The sequence below is a fragment of the Spodoptera frugiperda genome, chromosome 11 (assembly GCF_023101765.2).
Source record: "Spodoptera frugiperda isolate SF20-4 chromosome 11, AGI-APGP_CSIRO_Sfru_2.0, whole genome shotgun sequence".
Lineage (NCBI taxonomy): Eukaryota > Metazoa > Arthropoda > Insecta > Lepidoptera > Noctuidae > Spodoptera > Spodoptera frugiperda.
Genome location: NC_064222.1, coordinates 6,278,708 through 6,304,467, shown reverse-complemented (window position 1 = coordinate 6,304,467; position 25,760 = coordinate 6,278,708). Strand labels below are relative to the sequence as shown.

General features: G+C 35.5%; 1 protein-coding gene across 1 annotated transcript in view; it reads left to right on the top strand.

The window, feature by feature from the left end:
* Positions 1-25,325, top strand: part of LOC118275137 (somatomedin-B and thrombospondin type-1 domain-containing protein) — a 77,833-nt gene extending 52,508 nt beyond the window's left edge. Inside the window, exons 3-6 of the mRNA XM_035593004.2 lie at positions 19,214-19,408; positions 19,939-20,062; positions 23,173-23,249; positions 23,907-25,325. Of these exons, the coding sequence (XP_035448897.1) occupies positions 19,214-19,408; positions 19,939-20,062; positions 23,173-23,249; positions 23,907-24,109 (599 nt within the window). The 3' untranslated portion in view covers positions 24,110-25,325. The remainder of the gene's footprint in view (positions 1-19,213; positions 19,409-19,938; positions 20,063-23,172; positions 23,250-23,906) is intronic.
* The last annotated feature ends 435 nt before the right edge of the window (positions 25,326-25,760 follow it).

Sequence of the window (25,760 nt, the reverse complement as noted above, 5' to 3'; positions counted from 1 at the left end):
CTGCTTTTCGAGCCGGAGCCCCGGTAAACCCGCTAGGTAGTCCGCAGCTCTGGAAAATATTAGTAAGTCCTCCTAGTGTAAGGCGACGTATAAAAAAATGCCATTCATAAAATTTTTAATCCTTTCTGACCGGAAGGCCAGGTTGTTTAAAATGTACTACGTAATGAAAACTGTTATTTTAATTCCTACGATCGGATTACAAAGCCGACGTAAAAGGTTAAAATAGTATTATTTAAAAAAAGGGTAATGTTTGTTTAAATTTAAAGCTACCCACCAGTTCTTTAGTAAAAATAAGTTGTATTATGAGTGGGTGAAGAATTAGTTTTGATTTCCTTGTTTTATAGTTTAGGGAACAGAGAGTAAAGTTCCCTAAGAAAAGGAGGATCCTCCGACCAGGCGAGGTGATCAGCCTGGCGGGCTTTCTGCCCAACTGTTGTTCGTTGGGATTTTCTATCCGTGTTAATTCGCATGCAAACTTCATATGTGCGATGCAGGATATTTGTGACGTCATCCATTGATTTGCTCGTCGATAGTCTATGTGCGACTTCTGTCATCTGTCACTTGTCAATGTGTCGCCACATCACTCCCCCCCAAGACCGGAGGTCGATCCTGTTGAGACGGCTGTCGATGCTTGAGATGAGCGGTGCCAGAGCCAGTGTAGAAATTCCCTAGTTCCAGTGAGTCGGAACTGTGCCGCTAAATGCCCAGTGAGACGGGTGAGCGGTGCAGGGTGATACTCCAGTGAGTCAGAGTAGTGAAGCTCGCAGTGTCCCACGGTGAGTCGGGGAATAGATGCTGCGAGGGTAGGTGCGTAGTGGCTGGCGTCTGCGTTGACGGGAGGAAGGCGTCCTCAGACCGTGTGCAGAGTGCTGTGCCTAGACGCTGATGAGGCCGTAGGGAAGAACCAGGCTGCATATCTTCGATGTAGCGTGTGGTGGTCCCTGATGAGGCCGAGGATGCTGGTTGGCTGCGACTTGATTACCGCTCAGCGGAGAAGTGATGGGTGAGGAGATGGCGATAAGGATGACGGTGCTGATCTGCTCCGTGAAGGTTGGTTTCAATCACGTCGGGGTCACCACTTTAGGGAACAGAGAGTAAAGTTCCCTAAGAAAAGGAGGATCCTCCGACCAGGCGAGGTGATCAGCCTGGCGGGCTTTCTGCCCAACTGTTGTTCGTTGGGATTTTCTATCCGTGTTAATTCGCATGCAAACTTCATATGTGCGATGCAGGATATTTGTGACGTCATCCATTGATTTGCTCGTCGATAGTCTATGTGCGACTTTTGTCATCTGTCACTTGTCAATGTGTCGCCACAATAGTATAAAGACCCAAATTCGAGTAGCCAAAGATATGTCAATACATACATGTACAATAACTTTACCCGGGCATGTATTGCATAATATAGGGAGACTAGCGGACCCGACAGACGTTGTCCTGTCTACACGTTAATTTGAAAATTTTATTCTTTTTTTAATAAGCTAAAACATTCTGGACCTTTTTGATGAAAATTATTATTCAAATGTTATGACAATATCTAACGTCATTAATATTTGACACTGCGATGGTAGCGCCGTCCGTCGGATCCGATGTAAAACGTTCCAAAATCAACAACTACTAATAAATTAAAAATTAATTAAAAAAACATTGTCCAGCGGACAAAATTGTGAATCTAAACCATTCTCAGATCCTCTTGAACACACACAAAAAGTTTCATCAAAATCCGTCTAGTCGTTTAAGAGGAGTTCAGTGACATACACACGTACAGAAGAATTATATATATAAAGATTATATCATTCTACAGCAAAAAGACTAAAATCGCTCCATACGACGTGTAAGCAACACAAACGGACAAATTATCCCTTGTATTAGAATTGTATAAGAATTTTTTTAAACTTTGACCCACATTCGTATTTTCTCCTGTGTCGTGGCTACGTTTACAAATGTACAAGTTCGCATACACTTTACACCTAGATCCGAAAAAACAGCAGCAGTCGGCTCAGCCACCGCACCAACGGTACAGTCACAATAATAAATAAGGATTAATTATTATGTAACTTATTAACTCGATTAGCATCATTAACAAAAGTAATAATTTTCAATGTGACCCTCCATTATCATAATATTTCAATGAAAAGAAATGTCATCTCCCATTACATTTACATGTCTTCAGAACTGAAAGTTTATTTCCCTGAAGCTTAATAAAGTCCTGGGTAAACGAGGGACTATCATGGGTAATTATTTTTAAAAACAAATATAAGATGTTTTAAAAGTACCTACCACGGCTTTAATGGGAGGAAGTGTTGTGTTTGTAAATTATAATCGTAAAGAAATTTCGTACCCCGGACCTGTTAATTCAATTTGAGACCAAAAAGGAGTTAAATAAACATTGACTCTCCTTTGCATAAAGTGGTTCACAAATACGCACGATGCATATCGGCTACGAATAGCTTCCGACGCAGTTAAAAAAAAACTCACTGGAATTTTCCTTCCTAAATTCATTTTCATCCCCCAGCAACCAAAAGTTGCCCGTCTACCCCAGCCCTTAAGGGTAAAACATGACAATACGAAAATTAAATTTTTAAAGGGCATTTACAATTCAAATAATTCTTTATTTCTTTTGTTGGTATATTTTTAAAGATAAAGTTCTTTGTTTTCCTTATATTTTCCCTTTGATCTTACCTATGAATATTGTTCTCTTTGTCTGGTCTGCTTCTGGGACCGTTGTCTGATAAAAGGGGAGGTTTGAATGATGTGACGAGATTTGGATGTACACCTATTGTTTTGTTGATTGTTTTAATTTTGTTATTGTTTTTTGAGTGGAAGGGTATCTTTTTACTAAGTAGCAGCAAGCGCATTGTGTGTGTGTGTGTGTGTGTGTGTATTTATGTGTATGTGTATGTGTATATGTATATCAGTGAATTATTAAAGACTTTTTGGGTCATAGTCAGAGTATTTAAATTGAATAAAAGTTAATGTACCTCTTTTAATTTCTACATCTAGCCCTTAGGCTATTCTGCTATTATATTACGTTCGCGTGTTCAATTTCCGGACGAATAACCATAAATATTCTTTCGGTCTGGGTGTCATGTGTATGGATAGACTTTAATATGCTTCCTATATATTTTGGTAATATAATTTTACTGTTACCATTATCCTTTCCTCGACCACGAATCTCAACTGCAACCCAACAAATAAAATACCAAAACGACAGCCATAAATAACAGACAAACATTCTTAAAACACCCTATATTATGTAAAGCTGTGTGTACACACGGTAAAAATGACGTCATATTACAACATACGGATATTTTATACTCCGTCGTTATGCCCTTCGCCTTATATCCGGGTGGCCGGGTCCATGCATTCATGTGATGCAATGATCCTCATTTACTTTGATGTTCTCCTAGAAATCCGGGTAATGGGAACTGGGGGGATGTAAGCAGTGTTTGTGGGGGAATGGGGTGCAAATGCTAGTGAATAGGGGTGTCGACACTACGATTGAATACTTAATTCAATCTAAGTGTATCTCAGTCCTTGTTATAGTGGTGTAGATAGTTTGGGGTATAAGGTATTAGTTGTTTTGCAGGTTTACTGTATTTATGGTTTTTTAAGAAAAAGAATAGAAAATATCCGCATTTTCAAATATGTGTAGTAATTTCTTTCATGAAATAACTTCATTAGAGGACTGATCTGTACTGATGAAAATATTTGTCTGCTACAAATATTTTTTTTATATCGTAACATTTACTCGATGTTCAAAAGTGCCTCCGGTCTATTTGAAATAAATAATTTTTGACTTCGACCTCAAAAACTTAGTAATAAGTACGATCTTCAGGATTGTGACTAAATATGGCAATAGGCAGACATGGGCTTAACAGATAAAAAGTGGATTTTACATTTTATATTATGTAGTTACACGGCCTCTGCTTATCCTTACAGGGGTTAAAAAGTGATAAATGTCATTTTTATGTCTTGTATTTCAGCTACTTTTTCATAAAAGCAACCTCTATATTTTTAGATAAATACACGAAAACTGCGTCAAAACAAATGATTGATTAATAATAATTAGTAATTATTACTTTCAAAAGATAAAACCCAACAAAATTAAGTGTTACAAAGTGGAGAACTAAATGGAAAATGATAGATTATTATATTATTATTACAGTACTTTATTCTACAATATTTGTTAAGCGATAAATCAAATATTTTCCAAGCACGCCTCACGCGTACCTCGCCTGGGGGAGTATTTCTAAGTAGTAAGACAAAAATAGAATATAAAAATATCTTGGTAGACCTGAGGCTTAATTTAGAAAGGTTAGATATCATTATAATTATATTATTTTTGTATACTAGCAGTACGCTGAGATAATGACTTCTGACAGAATTTGGGTTTTAAATTTCTATTCTTATGAAATAAAATATGTTTTCTAAAACACATACATACATAACCTCACGCCTGTCTCTCATAAGGGTAGGTAGAGACAATGGAATGGCAATTACTACGAATCTTACATACCTCTTTCGCTTCATTAACAGTCATCAGTCTTTTCATGCATGGTCGTCGGTTAAGGGTAGTTACTCCTTAGTAAATCAGCTACCTGACATTAAAAATCCTCGTTAAAATCAGTTCCGTCATTTCAGAGATTAGCCGAAACAAACAAAAAAGTATATAAAAAAAAATTGTTTTGGGTATTATAATTTTTCAGAGTAGCATGAAGTTATTGACCAATGTACGCTACTAGGCTCTTTATTACATGGGTCTTAAAATTGGACATTACTACATTTTAACTTCTAGAAATCAAAGGGTGTTCAAATATCTAGTCTTGGCACAGAAACAGAGTCCATTTTCAACAGTTACCAACCATTTTCAGCTTCAAATATTTTTCCTTTCATATCTGTATATTAAAATTTGACGAGCTCACTAACTGGCTATTAACTAGCTCATTTTGTGTTATAAAGGAGTGAGATTGTGATGTTCGCAGTTTACTCTAACCTTTGGGTTCATTTCTAACGTTTAGATTAATGCTTTTGACTGTAGCCGACTGGTAATAAAAAGGAAGGGTCAATTTTGGAGTCTATTTTGTAACTTTTAAAAATAGAATGGAGTGGTATGGTTGTTTGGTCCATAGCTGTGTTTAGACTTTGGTATAAGGTGAATAGTGTGTACATTGTACAGTGGCATTACGTGCCGTAATGTGCACCTCTGCCTACCTCTTCTGGAATAAAAGGCGTGACGATACAACATAACTCACGACTCTGGTGAAAATCTTATGTAGGTCCATATAAAAAATTAATGGTAGCAGGGGTCTGTGGCCCAACAAAAATGCAACAAAATTGTCCTTGATCAACAAAAGATTGGTAACTTCTAGTATAGAGGTATGAATTATATTGAAACTATGTAACTGTAAAAGTTCTATTCTCAATATTTTTTTATTTCCAAACACAATAATTGTGTCATCAATCGCCGTCTCAAAATGGCGGACCAAGATTAGTAACCGTTTAAACATAGTTTACATTACATTAAGTACTGGTTTACTACTGAAGATAATTAATGATTTAACACAAGCCGCGACTTGTTTGTCATCAATTTTATTTCTTTGTTGTATCCTTAAGAAAATTCAACGCACCAATTTACTTAACGATCTCGAAAACTTTATTTAAACCCCTCAATTAATCACCAATTCTTCGGCGTTGTTTACATAAAAAAGTATCCTTTATTTACCCAACTACGGTTTAAAATCGCCTTTCTCAAAGCCCGGTTCTCTCTAATTATTCAAGTTAATTGAAGTTTTGTCGGGGCCCCAATCTCGCTTGAAGAGTTATATGCCCTTTCGGACCCTTATTCGTAACCAAATTAAAAAATACTTGTTAAATTAAACTTGTTACGTGGAACAGGTAATTTTTTGATGTCATTGATAAACATTGCGTGTGTTTAAAAAAAACAGATTTGTTGTCTACGCGTTGTTGGTTCTTATTTTGAATTTTTTCGAACACGTAATTTTTGTCATTGTACTTTTTTTTTCGGGACATTAATTTGATTGATCGCGCACATTTTCCGTTTTTTTATGATTATGTCGCTGTGTGATTGAATATGTTTTTTTTGTTTAATTACGACCGTGTTTCCTGATTTAATGTGTGCCGAGATATTGACTGGAATGATAAATTGGGCTGATGTATTTTGTAAAATGTTGTCATCTTTTTTCTGTGTGTATAATTAAGTTAAAATAACACATCCATTTTTGCGATAATTAAATTTGTATTTACTGTAATACCAGTCTTATAGATAGGGGCTTTTCACAACAAAAATATTCTCTACATACATATGAACTGAAATTGACTGCTCGAATGGAAATTCGGTTCGGCAAAAGTACTTGTAATCCGTTCAACGACGACTCACGATTAATGAGGCAACCGATTACATATTTCAGTAAATTAATGAAATTTTAATTATAAATTAAATCATAATTATTCATTTAAATGTTAACTTGAAGGGTTTAATTTTAATTTACATAATAAGTTACCGCTGTTTTGCGAGTGTTCGCAAGTCCGACTGTTAAACAATGAGTGTCGGATCGTATTCCCATAGTCAGAGAAGGAAATATTTGTGGGAGTGTGACGTATTTTATATACTAAAACTAAACTTCTTTTTCTTCACCTTTAATAATATCTTTTGATTTATTTCGTAGCGGGATCCTAGAAGACACTCATGTCCCTAGGACGCGCCGGACTTCAGTGTTCCGGTGTTTTCATAATTGTATTTACTGTAGATCCTGGCTTACAGGAGTTGCAGCGGTTTGGGAGGTAGCGGTGGGATTGTCCCAATAAAAAAGCACTAATACTTAAAACTTCTAAAAATAAAAGACACTATAGGTACTACGTTATTTTCATCCAAACCCAAAACCCATAACGCTATGTAGTTTTACATGAAAGTAATGTTTGCAATATAACCATAACATCAAGTTCTATTGCCTTGGGGTACGTATAGTACGGGACACATGTCCGAAACTGAGGCTGTAACACAAAGGCTTATAAACGTCGACATCTCCACTAATTGCAGGGGGCAGTTGGGACATAATTACAAGGTTTTAAGTAAAATAATGTGGTTTAGTAATATGTGTGCTTATCAAAGGAGTGGAAAGAGGAATTTGGATTAGGTAATTATTTAAATTGTTTTAACAGAATAAAATTGTAAGTGTGGGAGAGCCATGTGTTTCATTTTGGTATAAGCCTGTAAATTAGAGAAGACGGATCACCTGATTGATGGTAAGCGATGCCGCCTCTGGTGTTTCGGGTGTCCATCTAAACACCAGAGGCGTTAAAAGCGTTGCCGGCCTTTCAGGAATGTAAATATTTTTTAAGGAATCGGGGATTGGGAAGATTGGGTAGAGGGATAATTAGGTCTCCAGTAACCTCAATCACACAACGAAATACAACGCAAGCGTTGTTTCACGTCGGTTTTCTGTGAGACCGTGGCATCACTCCGGTCGAGCCGGCCCATTCGTGCCGAAGCATGGCTCTCCCACACTGGGAGAAAGGTGACCTCTACGTCTACCTTTACTTCAGCCCATTCATTCCCAGTGAATACAAACAGACTTAATTTTATGTTACAAAACAATAGAGTTTCACTACCCATAAAGTAAAATTCACGAATCAATATCTAAACAAATAACTTTTCTCATCACCAGTGCGTCATTAACAAAGACGATTCTGTTCACATTAACTGTAGCCCGTTTAGTTACGACAGACATTGTGTCGACAAGACAAACATTCTAACCATTAAGCCGAAACATTCCCTTCTAATTAAAAGGCTTTAATCTTGAGGCCCACTGCGGAACAAGCTAAGAGACATTGCTTTGTGGGTATGTAGACGAGCGATTTGAAAGCAACTTTGCAAAAGCAATTAAATGTGATAATTATATTTAAACATCTATTACATCTATCTACCTATTGATCAATTATAATCTACTATCTAAAAATACATGTCAAACTGATTTGTAACTACCGTATTGTTTCCACAACACCTAAAGGTTGACAAGAAAGAATGCCTGTGGCATTATGTCCGCCTTTGTACCAAAATCGGGCAATAAATTAAAATAAATAAATAAATTGGATATTTTTGATAAACATTTATAAGTAACATTTAATTTTTAATGAAACATTACTATCGTTCCTGCTTTTCTTAGCGTAGACAGAACTATATTTAATTTTTTAACTTAAACCGAATATTATCTACAGATTAAAGTTGGCACATGTACACCAGAGTCTGATGAGGCCTCATCAGACTTAATCCATCACACTCCCCATTTGTGCTTTTTATTATATTCCTTTATTCTATACTTAATCGCCTCTTGTATCCATTGACATCAACAAATTTCAACACGACAGAATTGCGATCGGCCGCGATAGTTGCCCCACAATAAAGTTGCCCGTGTACCAAGTAAAACCTTATTTACATTGCTAATTGTCAAGTGTCGTTTTATGCAATATCTTATTCAGATCGTCGGCTGTGTTCCCTAAGATAAATGAGGAAGTTAATTTAGAACGTGGATTGATGACTAAGTGGGACTCGGTTTATAGAGGTTGATCTGTGTTGTAAATATTTAACTATAGTTGTTGAAATAATTGTTGGCCCAGAGGTTTAATACGCCCGTTTTTCCTTTATTAGAGTGTGGGTTTAAAACCTACCAATGGCAAGCACCAATGTGACTTTTTCCGAGTTATGTGTAAGATTATTTAGACACCACTCACAAATGGTGAAGGAAAACATCGTGAGAAAACCTGGACTTATAATATCAAATTATAAGTCTGAACTGTCAACCCGCATTGAGCAAGCGTGGTGATTATTGCTCAATCCTTCTGCGCGAAGAGGCCTTTGGTCAGTAGTGGCCGCTTATAGGCTGTCGATATATGTTTAAATAATATTTAAATGTTATATCTTTCTTCATTCATTAAAACCATAAAATAAAACAATTTAATGCAATACCCATCTCACAAATACATCATTAAAATGTGTACATACACTGCGCAGCTTATGCACTGTAAATATTAGCTGAAACTAAACTGGTAGCCATTACATTATACTGAGTATTACTGAGTATCACTGAGTAAAACTGAGTACATTACATAACAACCAGTTACTTTAAACTAATATTACTTAGCTCAAGTGTTTGTTTATACTCTACTCGTGCTAGTACTTGCTAATCTCTTGGAGTTGGATTTAATGTGGCTGGGTAAACTTCATGTCTCCGTACCTTCGTCAACATATTATTATATGATATTTTCTACTGTGATGTAAAATGTCGAATGTATGTACGATGTTAAGTACAATGTACAACAAAATGTCGTGGTGGTCTGAAGGTTTAAGACGCCCGCTTCTCATTCATGAGGGTGTGGGTTCGTAACCTACCAATTTCGTGCAGACTTTTCGTGCATGAGGGTGCAAACTTACCAACAATAAGTACCAATGTGACGTTTTCCGGGTATATGTACTTTCTGAGATTATTTAGACACCCCTGTCAAATGGTGAAGGAAACCTGAGCTTATAATTTCTAATTGTAAGTTTGAAATCGTCAACCCGCATTGAGCAAGCGTGGTATTTAATGCTAAAATCTTCTCCGTGTGAGAAGAGGCTTACTAACCGCCTATTATATTACCAAACAATCGAAGTAATTGAATCAGTAATTGTATTAACTACAAACAACTTGGTCGGTAATCGAGTGTTTGGTCGGAGGCACTATTGTATGTCCTACTATTGTGTCTCCATATCTGTCCGTTTAGTATCTGTTAATTAGAATAATGACTGTATGTTGATGAAGTTACTATATTCGGTACTAATTGCTAATATTTGGTACGTTATGAGAAAGATAATTAGCTTATTTTCAGTTTATATTTTGAAAAAGATTTATATTATTTAGTGTTTCGATGTTTCAAATCTAGTAAGTACCTTAAAGTCTAGAATTCTGCCTCGTATAAGTAGGTATGCAATTGACTCTGTCTCAACTGCTTATAAGAAAATCAGCTAAAAAAAATGAATGCTTCAACTACTTTACCAAGTCAAACCACGTCCAAAACACCATGAGTGTTTTATTACACTCAAACTTTTATTCCCCAAAGGAGTAGTCAGAGAGCTCTTTCCCCCTATTACCTTTTCCACCACTGCAATATAATAATAATATGTAATAGGGGATGAATTTTCCCCTCCCATTCTTTATTGTTGCACATTTGTTTATAAGGAAAAAAAATAATAAAAAAACAAAAGCGAGTTCATTGACCGCTTTTGTAATCTCGACACGTAACCGTAACTGTACTCCATTTGTCATTCTTACGTTCTTTTGTGTCAAAATGAAAGAAAGAAGTGGACAATATCTTGAAATATATAATACATACAGACTTCACTAAGTGAAAAAGAAAAACATACGAATTGAGAACCTCCTTACGTCGTGGTTAATTAAATTCTAATTTTACTACACTAAAAATTAAATTCTTATGAAATATTGCTTCCAGATATCGATACTACATCGATAATCACACACTTGTCTCTTAGTGTTACAGCCAACTGGTGTTGGCTACTGCTAACAAAAGGAGCTTGAACATTAATAACCACGGTTGCTGAATGCGGTTTGACGATTTGGTACTTATAAATAATTAATTAGAAACTTTAACCCCAGGTTTTCTCACGATGTTTTCCTTCACCGTTTGTAAGTGGTATCTAAACAATCTTAGAAAGTACAAATAACTTGGAAAACGTCACATTGGTACTTGGCAGGCGTCTTTAACCTCTGGGCCACCATGTCTACCACCACGAAAAATCATCATACCATCTTTAAAAACTGCACAACTGAACATAGACCTGATCTAATAATTTCTAATTCATCCTGCTAGAACCTATTAACTTCACAATCTGTTTTAAAGAAAAATTAAGTACAATATTACCTATTACATATTACCTCCAATATTTAATCTATAAAACCACACAAGAAAACAAGCTTGCAACAATGGACACCACATAATACATAGTTTCTGTCTCAGTAGCGAGGATCAGATAGTGTACAAAGACCTATTGTCTGGCTTTAATGGAGTGTGGTTATGTAGCAATAGATTATTGTGGCCTGATTGGCAAATATAACTGCTTTGTACATAATAAATGTTTGTGAAGGGATTGTGGACGTAGGATTGTGAATGGGATGTGAAATGTCGTTTAACGTCTTGTCTGTCGGGTATATGAGAGACAATTGAGAACATTTTGTCTGTCGTGTAGATCTGTGTTCCGACATATCACCGGTTAGGTGTGCTTTGCCACCAGAGATGATTGTACTATGCTACGTTGCTGTAGATGCGTTTGGCTTCCACCAATCAAATTCATTGGTACACATAGCTTAGCACTGGTGGAAACGGACTCAGATAAGCTATGTTTTTTTATGGAATGAAGAATTTTATTTAGATGCGTGCAATGGACGTGTGATATGGAGGGCATTTCTACCATTAATACATCACATACTCGAGCTGCGCATTTTCCTCATGCAGCTACATCGCGGGGGCGCATCTTAATAGCTTAGTATCAGTGAAAACGGTCACATAATTTCACAGCTTGTCTATAATTCCGCCCATGTACCTACTTGTGCATAAAGCTTTTTAAATAAATAAAATAAATAAATAATTTAAATTTTCGTAGCATAGCTACATAGCATGTCTCTAATAAAAAAACCCCTAAAAACATCGTTCATACAGTACTTATACTATCTAAGCAACAACTACGCCACATGATTGAAAACTAAAAGTTCCCGATATAACCGTAAAAAAAGAAAAGTGGAGAAATTGAAGAAAAACAGCTGCCTATCTAGTTTGTTTTTTACTTGTTTAAGCGACACTAGCTGGCCTTGTCTATCTCTCTGACTGACATTTTTGTCTGAAGATTTTCTACCTAGATCTAAACTAAACCTTCCTTATATCTAAAAAGAAGATTTTGTTTGTTTGAACGTCCTTTTTTATTTCGACACCAGCAATTTATACTACGCTAACTCGAAAAAGCGTACTTTACAGTAGAGGCGTTTAAAGGGAAAAACGTGATAACTTTTACATTAATTAAGATACTTTTTTGAAATTTGGTATGCTTAATATTTAATTTATTCATTGTAATATCTCATATTTATATTTCCTTAATTATTTCTATTTTTTGATTTAGCGCAAGTTAGCCGTATATAAACGTAATTCATCAAAAAAATGTTACATCTAATACAAGTCTAACTTATGTTAGCGTAGTGTAGTACGGGAGGTCGTAGTGCATGATCAATCATCTGATGCATATTTCAATATTTTTATAAAGAATATGTACTTACTTACAAAAGAATAGTCAAAGTACCATTAATAAACTAATCAATACGTTAACACATAAGTATTTACTATATAAAAGTCGCTAAGTCGTTCATTTTACAAACGAACAAGTATACACATGAACGCACTAAACTACGCTAACTATGAGTTAGTGCAGTGTTGCACGGACTTTGACCAAAGTGATCTCCGCGCACACTCCGCTAATAATAGTTGGCGTAATATAAATCGAGTGATTTCAAAAAGTACCTTTACTTAGCGTTTTATAAGATTTGTAACTTTCTTATTTTTGCATATTTCTTCTCAATTTTTTTATGACGTATGTAAACACACATTTTAAGCAACTTGGCATAAAAAAACGTTTTTTCCAAATTTCGAGTTAGCGTAGTATAAATTGCTGGTGTCGATTTTAATAGTGGTCAGATTTGTCACGCTATATCAGATTCTGTGCTGTTACTGAGAAAGCTCGCGTAAAAAGCTGAAGATATAAGTTTTAAACCGTCAATAAAATAGCTTAAAATTAACAAATATTGTCTTACTATAAGCAGAAATTAATAATACATACTAAATGAATTATTATGTTATCGGCTTGCTCACATAACTGTTTGACGAGGAACTCGAGGAAGGAGAGCAGTGCGACAATCGCCGCGTCGTGTGTCGCGTAATGCTGCTCATGAATATGAGCCTCTAGCATGACTTGAAACTAGTCGAATTCCATGTTAAACAGTTACCTGAGCAAGCCGATAATATAATAATTAATTTAGTATGTCTCACGATCCGGAGCTGTGGACTACTTAGCGGGTATACCGGGGCTCCGGCTCAAAGGACAGAAGTAGGAACGGGTTGGTTTTTAGTCAGTAAGAGTCTAACACTCCCTTTCGCCTCGCCTAAGGCGAGAGAAGACAATGGATGATTTTCCCCCTTAAAAAAAGTATGTTTCACAAAACTGATGATAAACAGAAATGTATGCTTAGTATAAAGACAAAACCGCGCTGACCTAGCAACATATTTTATTCTAATGTAGGTTTCTCTGTCTACCCACTTCACGTCCTACGCACTACGTTTCCAGGAAAACTAGAATGGTATTAGTTTTATACAGAAAAAGGTACGACGTGAAGATGTTTACATCCCTCTAGAGAATTTCCACTTATTTTATTTTAAACGATTACCTGAAATATCCGTTTACCCTTTAACAACGTTTATAACACCCACACAAACAAAAAACAAAGAATAATAACAGATCTAGATGTCATACTTACCGCCGTATTCCTTAGCAATTATTTTCTATAAAAAATATTTACTAAGGAATAGTTTAAGTAATCATTAAATGACTGTGTACGGCAGTTAATATTGTAAATGCAAAAGTTTGTAAGTTTTTGCGTATGTTTATAACTCAATCACGTCAAAACTGCACTCTGCATGAATCGGGATGAAAAGAAAAGAGGTAGATTATGGTCTGGATTAACACATAAGCTAACTTTTATCCCGATAATGCGGGCGAAGCCGCTGAAAGAGGCTAGTAGAGAATAATGTATACCGTACTTCAAAAGTATTAGAAATAAATCTCAATTTGTACCTACACTAGGAGACTGAGTCATCGTAAATGCAGTCGAAACGATCGAGTCAGGTATTCTGTCATCCCGCGAATGTCAATAAATTCGCAATAGGTACCCGGCGACGCAGTCCCACTCGTTCATGATAAATGGCCTCTTAAAGCCATTTTATAGGCCATTACCCGAGCTCTGGACCCGTGTTCACAGTCTCCGAACATTCTTAGCCCTCGTAACGACATTTTTGAATATATTGCTTATTTAATAATGTAAAATTGTTTTATGTGAGAATCTTTGTAGTGATTTATGTTAAGGTCTAGAATAAATGACGTGGCAAATTGGTGCTTTACGTGTAGGAAATGTGGTATAAAGTGTGAGCCCTAAAGCTGTAGATATATGCCTGGAAATTTATTGCTAACAATATTGGGCGAGGTTCCAATCAACGGATTTAGACGAGTCTCTTTTGTTCCCGCTGGAAATTCTGGCGAGTGCGTTGGAACTGGTGCTTGGGGAGTTTCGGTTCACGAAATTGGCTTACGTTTGATGACTTTTTGAACAGTACCTATGTAGGTATGTACGTAGGTACATTTTTTATAACTACTAGCTCTTTTTTTATAATAAATATCGTGAGACATACTAAATTAACAAAAAATCACGGTTTACTCTCGTATTATAAATGGAGAAAAGCTCTACTAGTTTCGAGTTACAGAGGGACTCTTCATCATGAAGAGTACTAGTTACTAATTTTTTTATTATTATAACTTATAACGGGATATTTACCATGTTTATTCATTTTATCGAGTTTCCGATATTTCGGCACTGTTGCAAGCGCCATGTTCACGGATTAACTGATTTTTTTATCAATTGCTTTAATTTTGAAATTCTTTTTTCCGAGTATCAACAATCTACTGAGGAATAGGTTTTAGTGTTCTTTTGTCTACACATTGTTCATTTAATTTTGTACAAATGCAACATTCGTAAACGTAGCTTGGAAAACGGTCACGTCTCAACTACGAATGCATTGTACAAAGTGCAGCGACTATGCGACTGTCGAACAAAATGTGAACTCAGCCATTCCGGGAGTAAAAAGAATTCTATTTCAAGATTCAGAAATAGAAAATGTTACAAACTAAGTAGTTTTTCAATATGACTTCGAGATAAAAGTGTTACGGGGGCAAAATAACTATCTTTTTTTCCGGTATTGATGAAAATTGGGTAAAGGGAAAGTTGGGAAAAGTAGGAACGGGGTGATTTTTAGTCAGAAAGAATCTGACATTTCCTCTCTCGCCTCGCCCAAGGCGGAAGAAGTCATAAGAATGATTATCTTACCTCAAACAAAATAAAATAATAATTATCGACGCGTGTCGTTGGCATTGTTGCGCGTCGTTAACAAAGATGTTCGAAGTTGAAATGTTGGCTGCTGCCGACGCATCAACGGATGCCGCGGACGCGTCAAAGGTTGCCTTACCTCTGCTTTTAGCAACATGCCGTTCGTGTAGCTCTTACTCATAATATATCATTTCAATATTTTCTTTCGACTTTAGACATTAAAATATTATCCGTATGTTTCTCAGTGTAACCAATCAAAGTTTGACACAGCACCACTCTTCTCCAAAGGTCAATAACCCTATCAGAAAGCAAGAAAGTCACTTTTTTTTAAAACCCACTTCACACAACTTGCTAGTATTTGCCCGTAGAGAAATCAGAGTGCAAAGTTTAGCTTTAAAACTTGAAGCCGGTCTGCGATTCGATTCGGTGCACCGAGTTGAACAAAACAGTCGTTACTGAATCGAATACCACTACAAACTACAGTTAGTTTTATGTCGAGTTGTGTGGTTAATTCTTGTCGGACTTACGTATTTGGTGTAAAGTAGCGAGATTTCCTTTTAAATGGTTTTTTTCTGGCCGGTAATCGAGCAGACGTATCATCTGATGGTAATCGCGGTCACCCGAGGCATTAGAAGTCCGTTGCCGGCCTTTTAGGGATAGGAAATTAAGGGTTGTTGGAGAATCAGGGATTGGGAAGATTGGGAAAGGGGGGGCCTCCGGTAACCTCACTCACACAACAAAACAACGCAAGCGTTGTTTCAAGTCGGTTTTCTGTGAGGCCGTGGTATCACTCCGGTCGAGCCGGCCCATTCGTGCCGAAGCATGACTGGTTAGACACTAAATTGTTTTATTTTATTTAGCTTGCCTCGTTTGTTTGTTTGGGTCATATTTTGTAATTGAAATTTTACCCCCCTTTCTGATGACAGATCGATCTGATATTTGGTACACACATTCTTGATACTTATTTTAAAGTAAAAATATATGATGAAGGTATTCTTTTAATACAAATTAGAACTTATTTTAATGAAAATAATAAAAGCCCATATCATATCGTAGTCATTTGAATTCAAATGAATAAAAATGACTTGACAATATTCAAAGAATTTCGGTCCTTTGCATTTCTCATTACTTTCCGTACCTCCAAAATGCCTAGGGCTTAAATAACGTCTCATTTAGACATTCAACAGACGTCCTAAGTTTCTCAATTCAAGTCCCACTCATTTACGTCTCGAAATACAATGCAATACAATAAAAAAGGCCCTCAATTGTATTGTATTTGTATTGAAATGGTAAAATATTGGTCCGCTCCTAAATGTAGACTGTGTTTCAATACACAATTTCCACACGATAGCCTCCGGGCCTTTTCCGTCAAATAGGCCGTACCATTGAGTTTTTGGGCTACTGTAAATAAAATGTGACTAGTCGGTTGGGTGAGCAGTTAAGAGCGTGGCTGCCGATGTCGGAGTTTCGGGTTTTTCTGGTCTGAGCAAAGTGTTATTGTGTTTTTCGGTTTTGGAAAATTCTTAATTTTATTAGGAGTTTGGTTTGGTGCTTGGGTTATGCCAATAGGTTTACCAAGATGCAATATAACACTGATACATTGCTGATATCTTACATTTTGACCTACATAGCGGGTTTACTGGGGCTCCAGGTCGAAAAGCAGGAGTAGGAACGTCGTGGTTTTTAATCAGCTAGAGTCTGATACTTCCTCTCGCCTTACCAAAGGTAGGAGAGAAGTCATTGGATGATTTTCGCCCTTATTTAGAGTTTTGTATCCAATAAAGCGGTGTACAAGAAATTCAAGGTTTAAAATTTAATCCAAATGGATTTTCACAGCACTGAAAATGGTAGTGTCTATGTAACAATATTTGTGTTGCGTACATTTGTAGATCACTTCAGATTGTACGTGAATCAGTCACGGATAGCTTTTGTTACATTCTGCTCTGTATCATGTGGGATCCTGTGTTTTGGTTTATTGTTTGATCGTATTTTCATTGATATATTAATTTACATTGATTTATAAAACAACAAGTTTGTTAATTTCGTTGGATGAAGGTTGGTGTCAGAGCACGGGGATTCATATTCGATTGTGTTGGCCAAAGTCTGATCTTCATGACTGCACGTTTAGTGCTTACTTTATTATATAAAATTAAAAAGTTTATTTGTTTGTTTAAATGCGCTAATCTCCAAAACCAATGGTCTGAATGCATTATTTTGTATGCGACGGATAGTCATTTTTGAAAAAAAAAAAACAAAACGCTACGATCAATAGGAGCCGAGCAGAGCAGGTTTAACAGTGCGTTATTAACTTAAAGGATATAAAATATAAATGATAGTAGGTAGTATAAAAATGGTCCTATCTCGTTAAAAGATTAAAAGACGCGACATTTTCTTAAAGAACAATTATTATTTTTCAGACCCTATTTATTATAACAAACGATCCTCTCAAGTAACTCACCATTGTTCATAATATAGGGTAAATGATTGATGATCGCTGTTATCGAGTTATAAATACCAGGAGCCTACCCTAGGAGGTCACTGACCTGAGCAGAAGACCATGCAAATTGTTGTAACTATAAATAGATGCAGTGGGTCCCTTGGGCCTTTACTGAATAGAATAGAATATTATGTAAGGGGCTTTAAAACTGTCTGCCTAGGCTTTAATAGGAGGTAGTGTTTTGTTTGAAGATTACAATGGTAAATGTAAATTATTGATTATGAGTATTTTGTTTTCATGTAATAATATCAATGTATGAGTAGGTTATGAAAGAGTTATATCTTTCAGTGTCTCTCGTATTGTGTGTATTTGTGAACAACTTTGTGCAGAGTAGAGTCAATGTTTATTTAACTTCTTTATGTTTTGTAATTGAATGTTATAAACTGTTCTATTATGTTTTACAGTAAAATATAGTGACAATATAATAACTAAGATTTCATCTTATTGTTTCACTAAAGCCGTGCTTATCTCTTATTAAAGCCATGACAGATAATTTTAAAACACGTTTATATATTTCACAAAAATATTAACATTATTTATGACATAATATACACATAACAGCAAGCAATATTACCAAGTTGGACATTCAATTTTTTACCTATGTTATGAGTTCTATGTATATGGACTGAGCTTACTGCTATACTTCAGGCACAATTCTAGATCTCATTGCTATTACAAAGACATGTCATCGAGACATTCAAATATAATATTATGTTGTCTATCATGTTTTTCAGTAAAATATAGTGACAATATATAAGATTTCATTTTGTGCATGAATAAATAGAAAGCGTTACCATGTCAATTTAGTTAGACAGCTAATAAACGTTTGTTTTATTACATTTCGTCTTTGTATATCAATTTATTCAAGATATTTTTAGATCTTGTATAGCAAAAATAGTATGTCATATGTAAAGAAAGAAGGCTTTCTTTAATTTTATATTTTTCATGTTTTGATCGACGAAACATTTTTAGTCTATGAGTTGACAAAATTAGGTATGAGTTGACAAAAGGTGGATCGTTGTGTGTGATATATTTTATATAGTTTATTGGCCTTCTCTGTGTCATCAATAGCCTACAAGTGACCCCTGATCAAAGGCCTCTTCTCGCACGGAGAAGACTTGGTCATTAATCACCACGCTTGCTCAATGCGGTTTGGTGATTTCAAACTTATAATTAGAAATTATAAGCCTAGGTTTCCTCACGATGTTTTCCTTCACCGTTTTTCAGTGGTGTCTAAAAAATATTAGAAAACATATATCTTGAAAAAAGTCACATTGGTACTTGCCATTGGTAGACATGCACATGCATAAGAAGCGGGTGTTTTAATCATCCGGGGCTTTCGGGCGGGGGACAGACTGACGGACAATTCAATTTGACGTTTCAAAAGTGCCTAATTTAGGATTAATTGAAATAAATGCTTTGACTTTGAATTTGACTTTGGCTTCATTATAGGCTATTAATGATGATGATGACATGAAAACTGATAATATCCCTGTCTCTTTGTCCCCAGTAATCGACTGCGTGGTATCTGGTTGGGGTCCATGGTCTGACTGCGACACAAACTGCGGTTCCGGCAGCATGGTGCGCAGCCGGCGCGTGGTGCAGGCGCCTGCGCACGGCGGCAGACACTGCCCCTCATTGGTGCAGCGACGCGCCTGCCAGGAACATAGAGGCTGTTCTGCTGACAGTGATGTCCCGTTAAGAGGTAAGTTGGGAGCTCTTTTGTAAATGTTATACAGATTTTTGTGACTGGCAATAAAACTGTTGACGGTAAAATCTCCGCTAGCGCCGGTTACTTTTGCCTCCCGTGGGTGTTTAATGTGTTAAATAGGTAGTGCCTATTAAATTAATATCTTATTTACTTTACTTTGGAATATCATTATCTTGTTATATTAGTTCTCTGAGAGATTTCAGAGAAAACTTAGATACCGATTTTTTGCCAGAAGAAAAATCTTTTGATAATTTAGCTTTCAATATTGTAGCAAAATATTAGTAAAAGCAGAAAAAACAACGACTGTTTTGTGGCAATAAAATCTTTTTGCCGACTTTTGTTTGATGATTTGTTAAAAAAACATTTTGAAAACAGTAGAAATGATAGTTGGTACAAAATAACTGTCTCAAATATTTTTATTGTTCCTATTGACCATAATTTTATCAAATTACAAAATTATTTATAATATCGTTTAACTTTTCCATTTATCGATTATCTATAGTTTATATAATATTGTTTAACAGATGAGACTGCAATGCTGTTACCGGGTGGTCTATCAGTGAGCCGCCATTCCAACGAGACAGTCGACATCCGCAAGAACTTGCGTCTGCGCAACCCTGACGATCCTGAATCCAACTCGCATAGAGAGTGAGTTCTAATACCTACATTAAAATTAAATTAAACAATATTTACTAAAGACTATAAATACTAAAAAAAACGTGTAACAGTTTTTTATATCCTGGGTCGTGGATACGTTGCCAAATATACAATTTACATACATATCATATCATCTATCGTTTGAAATATACGTAGGTACGTCTATTATAAACCGACTTAAAAAAAGGACGTTTTGAGTTTGTCCTGTTTGTATTTATATATGTTTGCACGCGATAATCTCGTGTTTGGCCGAACCGATTTTGATGCGGTTTTCATAGTATTTTTCAGACTTAGGATAAGGTTTTAGAGATATTACCTTAAAAAATGGAGGCGGTAAAAAAGCCGGTCCACTTATTTTTTAAAGTTGAATTTCAATACGGACGGAGGCCCTAATTCAATGTGGGTATCTTCAAGTCTAGAGTGAATAGGCTCTTACAAAACTAGTGCGCCTTACCATCAACGATTACATCACTACTTACCATCAGGTAGGATTGTAGTCAAGCAATAGTTTTTATAGAAAAAAATAAGTCAAATTGCTAAATATATTATACATTCAGGAGATAATATAAAATCAATAAGAGTTCTTAGTATTATGTGTTATGAAAAGATTTTATAACATAAAAGGTCTATATACATTGAGGTTTTTAATGATGTCGCCAATAGAGTGAATGATTTCAATAATCCTAAAGGAATTCTATAGACCCAATAAATAAACGATAGGCATTAAAATTGTAGAAAAGCTATCGTTCCGAATGAAAATGTGTTAAGAAATATTTTAGGCTTCTTTGAAACCTATTTGTTTTTTTTTTTTTATTTATTCAATTCAATTCTACAATTAAGTTTATATAAGTTAATAATCGCCAAACTGCTTTGGCAGTTTGCAGGCGTTTCGCTCATTAACATAATTACACATGTAGAATATCTAATTACTAAATGAATATCTATTTACATACTCCCTTATTCATTACTTACAATGTTTTATTTATGTATTATTTCTATTTATACACAATTTATTTTCTTTCCCGTATCCAAGCATATTTTTAATTTTTCTTTTTAATGTTAATTTACATGTTATTTTTTTATCTTCCCTCAATTCTTCATACTTATTACATAATCTAGGTACCACATATTTTCTAGTTCTTTCCCCATAATAATTATTCACTTTTAACTGTTCTAACTTGCCCTTCTTGCTCGACCTTACACTGTACTTAAATATTTTTTTAGTTTTATATTCCTCCATATAATATGTTTCTAGTGCTATTAAATATCTTACTTTTTCATCCACGGGTATAATATTACATTCTCTAAATATTTTGTTATAGTCATCTTTACATTTTTGTTTTGTTTTTTTATCCACTATAATTTTTAGGAATCTTAATTGTATCTTCCTAATCTCTTCTATGTATGTTTTAAATGTTAATCCATAGCAACTTAATCCATAACTAAACAATGAATCAGCCAGTGCATAATAGACCATTAGTAAAGTTCGATTATCTACCATTCTTTTGAGGTTATGGAATTTACTAAGAAGTAATCTTAATCTATTGCATATTGAAGTTACCTGTGGTTTCCAATTAAATTTTTCATCTATTAATAATCCCAAATATTTGATAGTACTTACAAGTATGTTAGGTTGCCTTGATTTATTATATAACGTATAATGTGGAGTTCTAAATGAGGGTGCTTTTCCACCAGAGATGTGCTATGCTAAGTTGCTGTGGATGCGTTTGGCTTCCACCAAACATATTCATTGGTACACATAGCTTAGCACTAGTGAAAACGGACTCAGCTAAGCTATGTTTTTTATATGGAAAGATGCGTGCAGGTGGCTTCCCAACCATCAATACATCGCATATTCGAGCTACGCATCTTCCTCACACTGCTACATAGCTTAGTATAGCTTCTATCTTATAGTATAACGGTAACGTTTCACGTTACCGTTTCCACCGAGCTGCTTAGCGACCAGCTTAGCTATTACATCTTCGTAGCATAGCTACATTTCGTTTCCGACCAGTTTAGCTATTACATCTTCCTAGCATAGCTACATAGCACATCTCTGGTTGGAAAAGCACACTGGGTTAGTGTGCTTTAGAAACGCATTCAGATCAATAACCACACAGCTGGCATTGCATCGCGTTTAATTTCCTGTAGTCATGTCAACAGCTCAGATGTCGATCGACCAGTCCAGGCTAAGCTGATCTCACTGCATTGTTCCACCACAGAGTAGAGGTTTTGTGTCCAGTGGTTCGGATATTTGGAGTAAATACATCTGTTGTTTACATCCTTAACTGTGTAGTAATTTGATAGTATACTCCATTTGTGGTAGAGGTGGATTATTTTACGGTGAGCCTATTGCCACATAAGCACATTTTCAGTATCATAGCCATCATAACTTGAAACCTGGAAGCCTACTCTAATTCAACGAAAAACGAAGTTTCGTCCGATACTTTGCAAATATCGTACTACAATTCCATTTATTGCGAACTTTCGTGAAAAAAAATGAACGAATGAAATGAAGATAAATAAATAGGTTTAAATTTGAAATTAAAAATCAAACGCTATTTTAAGTAATTTCATTAATAAATCAATAAAACGAAAATTCGAGAACTGGAGTAGCTCTACTGATCTTTGCAATAATGTAATTTATACGGAACTAAAACATTTATTGATTACATTATTGTATATAAATAATTTGTTAATTTATTACAAGTTGGCGATAATTCACTAATATAAAGATAAAGATCATTTATTAACATGTGTAATACATACAAAAGCCTGCACGATGTTATCGAACCAAGGGATCTCAGTTTAGATTATTGGGTCAACTTTCGAAACAGCATAATTTTTCGTTATTATTAATGTCATTTTAACGATACTTATGACAAAATCCTCATAAACAAAAAAAAAAAAATTAAAATGAATTTCACCAACCAAAAAAAAAAACGATTAGTCAAAAACATACAAATCAATAATCACTATAACAACTCAAAATACACATACACACCAATATCCAGTGCGGAATCAAACCTTCAATACAGCGATACGTCCAATAAGATTTATTCTTTACCCCTATGTTTCATTTCCCCCCTTCTTTTGTCCAGATACTGCGCCCAGTTCGAGGTCACCAAGGTATCCAAAGCTTGCCACACAGACTCCGACTATAAGGCATTAAGAGAAGGTACGTTTTCCATTGCATCTATTTCTAGAAGGAAAATGGGAAAAGCAAACCAATTTCAGCATTTCCTCTGCTTGTGAACGAAGGTTGTAAAGTTTTCTTTCCTGAGTGCATTTTGATGTTTTACTATTGAATTAATAAATAGTTTCACTGAAGCTAAAGGAAATTGGAATAAGTTGCATAAATAATAGTAGCTATTGCTTTCTCTGGTTAGTAATTTTATATTAGGAAGCAGAATGGCGATTTTATTTTAGCGTTGTGTTGTGTATATTGTTGCATTTTATACTTTAAGCGTAGATAAATAAAGTTAAAGTTCTAAGTAATTGATGAAGTGTCTATACATAGTTTTATTGTATAAACAGACTGATCACCTTATGGTAAGCAATTAGCACTATCCAACGATTTAGGTTGGGTTGGCGATCTTAAATTTATAAGCCCAGGTTTCCTCACGATGTTTTCCTTCACCATTTATCAATGGTGTCTAAATTATCTTAGAAAGTATATATAACTCGGAAAAAGTCACATTGGTATTTGCCGTTGGTAGCTTTCGAACCCGCATTCTCATGCATGAGAAGCGGGCGTCTTAAACCACAACATTTTATAGTTTAAGCATCTGTATAAAGTTCCATTAAAAATCTAAACCTTGATTTCTTTTCACAGGCGCGACAGTCTGCGTGCTCTGCGAGACGGCAGCTCTTCGACGAGACCTTAAATGGCGTTGCAGCGGGCATGGCGTACCCGGCCACGCGACCCGCTTCTACGCCCTAGTTGCACCCCACTGCCACGGCAAATGGGTGAAAGCGGCCCAAAACCCAGACAAAAGAAGCGACTGCTGCACAAATCCCGACTTTATATTCGTTTAAACGCTTTATAAGTTGTAAAATTTCCTATAACACGACTTATCCACACTCTTAATGATTTTTGAAATGTTTTTTTTTTTAATAACACAACTATAAAGTGTCTTAGTGTGGATTAGGATTTACATTTATTGGTTAATTAATAAAAAACATACCTTAATGATAAAGAAATAAGGTGTATTCTAAATTGTTTCCATTATCTTTTGAGACTTCATACATTTTCCCCAGTAATAGATAGTTTTTTGTTTTTCTCATTATGAGTATTGTTTCATTGCATTTATTAATTTGTAAGGAAATGAATAATTATGGTCGCATTTTACTTAATAAGACTAAGGGCTCGTACACACTGACTAGCGGGCGCGGGCGCGGATGAAATTAAATATCAATCATATTATAATGGGACTACAGGCAAGTGTTCACGTACAACACGGTGCGGTGTAAGTAGCGTTACAACTCTCGAAAGACATAACTAAATTAATAATTATGGCTTACTTACAATATGCGAGGTTGTACGACTAGTTTCGAGCTATGCCAGGGACTCATAGTCAGAGATGGTGCGCGTTGCGTGTGCGCGGCGATATCAAACGCATAAAGACATATGAGTGTGTTGACGTTGAACTAGCGGTAGAGGGCGTAATTCACTCGCACTGTTAGGTAATTTCAAAGGTTTGAACTTATACAACCACGCTCGCGAACGTGTATTAAACGTGAACACAAAATCGCGCCCGCGCCCGCACCCGCGCCCGCGCCCTCTTGTTCACCGTGAACAAGCCCTTATAGCACAATATTACATGTAAATACAAACACTGAATAGTTTTTACTTACTTACGAACGAAATTAATAAACTGTTCTAAAACAAATTTTTGGATTGATATTAGATCTATTATACCATCAGAATCTAAATATTGATCCAGAGATTTTGGATTTGAAATCGGTTACTAATTTCTTATTTACATTAACCTATATTACTTATTGTAATTGCAGAAAAAAAATCAATAGATCTACCACAAAAAATAGCCAAATTTTTAGAAAATTACGTACCGTAGCTGTTTCTTTTTGACATTGAGAAAATTATCATTTAATTTTAAATAAAATTGATTTGTAAGTCTAGTACTAATTTTGATAATACTAATAAAATAGTGAATAATACTAGTTTGTGAATACATATCTTTAACGACTTGATGTACATAAATAATGTTAATAAACTCATTATGAAGTGAAATTGTGTATTTATTTTTGTTAAAACTCTCATAAGACCTGACTAAATTAATAATGATGGCTTACTCGCAATATACGTATGAGGTAACCCAACTAGTTTTGGCCTACACCGGGGATTCATTTAGTTATGAGCTGCTCTGCTATTTTGGGTAACGTTCTCAAGCAGTTGGATATAGGTTTGGGTGTCTGCAAGATTGGCGCAGTGATTGGGTGATCTGGCTGCTGTGCAACGTAACGCGGGTTCGAAGCCCGCGCTGGCCAAAAATGATAACAGCATTTTCCAAGTAAAATTACCATTAGCCCAGCCCACGCCTCGAAAGCCATGCATACCCACCTACCTCTACTAGTCATGAAGATCTGCCAACCCATTGCGTTCAGAGAATAAGGAACAGAGAGTGCACCTATATTTGCGCACACACTTGTACACTATAATATCTCC